This window comes from Lampris incognitus, chromosome 14 (assembly GCF_029633865.1).
Source record: "Lampris incognitus isolate fLamInc1 chromosome 14, fLamInc1.hap2, whole genome shotgun sequence".
Taxonomy (NCBI): Eukaryota; Metazoa; Chordata; class Actinopteri; order Lampriformes; family Lampridae; genus Lampris; species Lampris incognitus.
Genome location: NC_079224.1, coordinates 8,721,190 through 8,727,189, shown reverse-complemented (window position 1 = coordinate 8,727,189; position 6,000 = coordinate 8,721,190). Strand labels below are relative to the sequence as shown.

Sequence of the window (6,000 nt, the reverse complement as noted above, 5' to 3'; positions counted from 1 at the left end):
CACAGACACGGGATGGGAGACGTGTATTACTTCACCGTTTCCATGGAAAGATCTTGAAACTAGCGAGTCTCGTCGCCGAGGAGGCCGCGTGCAAAGAGTCGACTTGGAAAGCGGCCGCTGTGCCAGCTAAAACGGGCGAACGCAGAGGGGGGCCGCGACAGCCATTTTACTAACGTCAAAGATAAAGTGAGGCCGGAAGAGCAGAGAGGAGGTCATCTTAATTCAAACAAGAGACCGGAAGGTAAGGTTGGTATCAAAAATGCAACGAGAAGGGAGTGTGGATGTGGATCTTGAACTCCCGACTTCAAATCTTGACCTTCGAATCTGTTGAGGAAACAAAGAATGGAAATTGGGAGCAAGTCACGATGACATTTGCCACACCACATTTTGGAGGAACCGAAGTTTATTGCGTGTAACTCGCTGTCAAGGCCCAAGGTTTCCAGTCCATTCTCCTCGGATTAGCAGTAAAAGGCCCCAGCTGTGTTCTTGCAACCTTAGCCAGTGAACGACCTCAGTATGAAGGCTTGAGAAGGTGAGCTTCTCGATAAATCCCATCGCTGCAACACACTAGCGGATGCAGGGTAGCAGCCAGGAACCGCCGCAACCGGGACGCGAACCCGGGTCTGCCGCACCACGGGCGACCGCGTTAACCGGTCGACTAAAGGGGTCCGACCCGTTAGCCAACGGGCTAGCGAGTCTAGTCATCCGTGGTCGTTACGCTGTTTAAGCCTCATTCACATTACTTCTCAAGCCCAATTTCCAAGGAAGGGCCCAGTAACTTTAAAACAGCCAGGCTGTTTGCTCCATTTCCTCTCAGATGATCTACTCAACTGACACACCCCAAAGTAAAATCACCACATTTTTACTTACCTTCTACTCTTCCCCATAGGTGGTGGGACAGAATAGGTGATCTGTGGGACCCGTTGACGAAAAACATGCAAGCGCTGCTGCCCCCTATTTCTGACACACAAGCCAAGTTTATATATATATCAAATAAACTGGATGAGCTGTGATTTAAATGAATAGTAATAACATAAGATTGCAGAAAAAATAGGCAAGAACAATGGCGGTGATGTAACTTCTGCTTCTGTGGTGCACAACGTCCTCTGTGAGGACTCATTTCACACAGCACCACGATACCGTCAGTAGTTTCGGGGGACCATGCGCTACCATTTTCTGTTGCGCCCACCAGCTGGTTCCCCGGTTCCTCCTAGGCCCAACAGCTGTGCTCAATGTAGTGAAATCTGATAGGTTAATGACATCCCTCCGTCAGTATCTTAGCGCGCTATTGGTTCGGCTGATACAGCAGGCCGCAGCGTTTGCCTGCGAGTTTAATGAACTTTAGACTGGGTTTGGAAAAATGTGCAAGAATTCTGAGTGTCAACAACAGAATCTTGAGTCAAAACAAAATAATCTTCACAACTTAAGACATCCGGGTCCTGCCTCAATAGGGATCATTATTTTTTCAAACCGAAGCAGATACGCCGGCCTCAGCCCACCGCCTGTATGTGGTTGACTACGTGCCTGTGTGTTTCGCATGAGTTTCAAACGTGTGTTTTCTTGGGGGGGGGCGGGTTTATGTTGCTTTTTTATGTTTTTCATATTTTTTTTTATTTTTTATGTTTATTTATGGTGCATAAATGTCAGAATAAAATGTATGGTCATGTCAACATACCCTAGGCGGCCATTGTTTCCCAACCCAGTCCTCAAGGACCCCCCTATCCTGCAGATTTTCTTTGCAACCCTGAATAGGTACCTGTTTGTAGTTATTCAACCAATCAGCAATGAATTATGTCAGACGTTGTGCACCTTGCATAATTAAGTGCTGCGAGATGATTGGTTGAGTAAGTACACGCCGGGGCTACCTATATGCAGGGTTACAAAGGAAATCTGCAGGATAGGGGGGGTCCTACCTCCCTGCCGAGCTTTAAAAGGAAATTAAAAGAGAACTTGTGTGCTCAGTTGGGTAATTAGGTGCTAGGCATCTGCATTGCAACTATGCGTCTGCTTTTGTCTTCCTCTTTTACTTTATCTCCATTTTTACTTTTCTTTGTGTGTTTGTTTTCTTATTTTTTTTATTGTCATGATTAAAATGTACTGATATGGTGAGGCTTCATTATAAGCCCTCGTGTTTCTTACCTCAGCAGCACATCCTTTTCTCTTTCTTTCTTTCTTTCTTTCTTTCTTTCTTTCTTTCCTTGTGAAAGATGTATTTATGTACTTGATTGTTGTATTTTTGTGCAAACTAATAAAATCAAATCAAAAAAATAAAATCACAACTGATGATGGTGATGATGATGGTGATGATGATGATGGTGACGATGGCTTGTGGCACCTGTTTGCTTCCATTCTAATATCGTCTCCCGTTGTCCTTCCAGATGAGCGGCGCTGCCTCTCCGGCAACAACTGACCGCTGACGTCCCTCCAGCTCTTCTTCTTCTTCGCTCCTCTTCAGTTAGCCAGCAGGCCTCCGGACGGACACCCAAGGCACCCGTTTCCACGCCGTACACAATGGCGTCCCTGCTGCTGCGGCGGCGTCCACTCTTCCGGTGCCTACTGCTCCTGCTCGTCCACGTTCATTGTTCAGAAGGTACGTTGCCATGGCGCTACACAACGGAGTGTTGCGTAATTGTAGTCCGCGTTTTAATAAACCGCTATTCAGCCTTTTATTCCGCTGCTGAATGTGTCGAATGTAGAAACTCGATGCCGTGGCCTCACAAAGGGAGTGGAGAGCTGTTGTGTGGCAAGGCTACTTCACGGTTTTACCCGAATACTCAAAAGTGCGCACTTAACATGGCACATTCCTGAATAACACAGTAAATGGTGCGCACTTCTTTCTTTCTTTTCTTTTCTTTTTGTTGCCATGACCCCGCCAGTGGGGCCGGCCCGTCTGCCCTACAACCGCGGAGGTCTGTCGGCCATCTTTTAGCGTGGGCCGAGTGAGCAAGTTACACGATTGGCCCGCCGGATCAGGTGACCGACGACGTCACGCTCGTTCCCCGATTGGCTGGCCGACCAAAGATGTCGCCGGTAAACACGGAAGTGGGAGTTTCTATGAAATACTGCCTGGTTCTGTGTAGTTTCTTCTGGTAAATTCGCGAGTTTCCCCCCCCCGGAATATTATCCCCCGGCTCCGTAAGTTACTATTATTATTATTGTTATTATTATTAGCTACAATGGCCCTAATACGGCGTCGTAATAGTGGCCGTTGCTCTTTAAAAGTGAATTGACGCAGCGGTTCCAGCGCTTGCCACATATTTTGCGTGCTAACAAATGTAATAGTGTTGCTATTGTAAACTACTAATGAGACGCGTTAGCCCCCAGCTAACGGGTCTGACCGTTTAGCCGAGCGGTTAGTGACGTCGCCTTGTGGTGCAGTATACCCCGTATCGAATCCCGCACCGGGCAAGAAAATAACACTATACTGAAACCTCAATAATTAGATTAGATTGTTTTATTAGCCACACGACCAAGGCCGGTGGAATTTGTTTTTGGTACACAAACTCTGCAGCACAATACATACATGGACAACAACAGACACTCCTATAATGTAATAATAATAATGATAATAATAATAAGCACCTCAAATAATCACGCTGACAAAACACTCAGTACAGAGGGGGTCTTAGAAAAATGAGACATTCGCAGTCAGAAACAGATGGAAGAGGAGGGGGTGTTAACAGATAATTAGAATAGGTGTAATTACAATTAAATTAAGTTCTCTTTCAAGTCAAGCATCCCAAGATATGAGCGGAAAGTATGGTTCTCGAACGTGGCTTAACCATGTCATGCGATATGCTACTTCAGTACGCCGTCACAACAAATATTACTGGGACCGCTACAGAAAATTGAAGAAGAACATTTGATATCCGGGAATTTACATTACAGACGCTGCCACTGACTATCCCTGTAACAAACTGGCCACAGTTTCGAACGTTGACCGTACAAGGTCCGGCTATATACTAGGTTTTGACCTAGTCTTGTTTTTCTTTGACACCTTCCCTACACATGCAGACCTTTATCCGGAAGACAGCGGAAGATGCTATCAGGAGCCCAATACATCAGATCATTCAGAGCAGCTATTGTACCTCGTTCCACCAAAGCGGTTGGCCTGTTGCCACACTGGGGGGTATGGAAATAACACAGCGGGGTTTTACATTTCCTGCATAGTTCTCCTAAGGCTTCTTAACCTCTTTTCCGTGCCTCAAATTTGATTTGCACGTTCAGCTGTAATTGCAAGTATTAGCACAAAACACAAAACGTCCGTCATCCGCATGCCCGTCACGACCACAGATTGTCGGCAGTGGCGAGTGGGTGGGGAGTTGTCTGGCGCTTTGTCAGCGGGGACTCTGCTTACACCGGTTAATATCAGTCCTTAGACAAGCCCGCAACACGATTATTAAACCCTTCGCAGGTGAGCTCCGTGCCAGACAGTATAACCATTTGTAAACACTCTTCATCAGGTACCGCTCCTGTCAGAGAGCATGTCAACATTGTGACAGTGCTCTCTCTCTCGCTACCTGCTGGAAAACACACACACACACACACACACACACACACACACACACACACACACACACACACACACACAGGTTGCAGATATCACATGTGACGTACACATGCCTATGATTAAGAGGTGAGAGTCACGCGTGGATGCGTGGGTGTCTGTTTTCCATGGCACAAATCCCCCCCCCCACCAAAACACACACACACACACACACACACACACACACACACACACACACACGCACACACAGGTAGAGTAGTTAATTGCAGACAGGTGTTACTAGTTGCCCAGCTGCAGCAGTCCTCGCTCTACCGACCTGTAAGTCAGCGGTGTAAACAGCCCTGCCACAGCCGGTATGTGGCCTGAGCAGTGATCATTACATTGTCTTCGTCCTCGGCCTCTTTGTACCAGACAACAAAGTAGCCCAAAATCACATGCTTCTCTGCCAAGCGTAGATTACAGATAAATGTCAGTGCATTTCACTTGTGTGTGCATGTGTGTGTGTGTGTGTGTGTCTGTGTGTGTTTGTGTGTGTGTGCGGCCTTTTCAATGTGGTTATTGTTTCTCTCTGCAGTATTTCTCTCTTTGTATTTTGTTCTTGTAATAGAATTCCACTCCAGAGCGATGCACATTGTTAACGAGAGAGAGAGAGAGGCAGAGCGAGAGGGAGAGAGACAGAGAGAGGGGGGGGGGGGCAGAGTGAGAGGGAGGGAGAGGGGGAGGAAGAGGGAGGGAGGGAGGGGGAGAACAAGAGAGAGAGGAGGGAGAGAGAAAGGGAGGGAGAGAGAGAGCAAGAGACAGTTACAGAGAGAGAGCGAGGGGGAGAGAGAGAGGGAGGGAGAGAGGGAGGGAGGTACAGAGAGAGAGAGGGAGAGAGAGGGGGAGGGAGAGAGGGCGAGGGAGGTACAGAGAGAGAGAGGGAGAGAGAGAGAGGGGGGGGGAGGGAGAGAGGGAGGGAGGTACAGAGAGAGAGAGGGAGAGAGGGAGAGAGAGAGAGGGGGGGGGGAGGGAGAGAGGGAGGGAGGTACAGAGAGAGATATTGCCAGTCTTTCAGGCAGACACATTTTCCTTTGCACAAAAGCCATTTTGGACGACATGTGAGTCTGAGGGAAACGTTTCGGAGACTATTTGGGGAATATTGGGAGAATAGGCCGCCGACTCAGTCGGGCCCGGAGACCGTCTGAGCTGAGCGATCCAGCTGAATCTCATTTTGGGGGGTGGGTGGGGGGATGCTGTTTTGGTATGCAGAAAGTCAAGGTTTAGGGTTTCACTTGTTGCGGGGGGCTCTCAGCCCTAAGAATGCGTATTTGCCCATCCATCGATGAAGGAATGTGTGTGTGTGTGTGTGTGTGTGTGTGGGTCAGTCTGGGAAACAATGTGCGCTTCTATCCACATGCCCCTCATCTCCACCCTGTCACGTCTCGGGGGGTCCGCTCTTCCTGCCACCTCCTCCGCCTCACTGTGAGGCGCCATCATCGGGTCATCCTGTTTTT

The 6,000-nt window shown here is 48.3% G+C and overlaps 1 protein-coding gene across 1 annotated transcript in view; it reads left to right on the top strand.

Annotated features, from left to right (window-relative positions):
* The first annotated feature begins 2,458 nt into the window (after positions 1–2,458).
* The window catches only part of LOC130124270 (adhesion G protein-coupled receptor L2-like), a 77,373-nt gene continuing 73,831 nt past the window's right edge, over positions 2,459–6,000 (top strand). Inside the window, exon 1 of the mRNA XM_056293724.1 lies at positions 2,459–2,590. Coding sequence (XP_056149699.1) covers positions 2,512–2,590 — 79 coding nt within the window. The 5' untranslated portion in view covers positions 2,459–2,511. The remainder of the gene's footprint in view (positions 2,591–6,000) is intronic.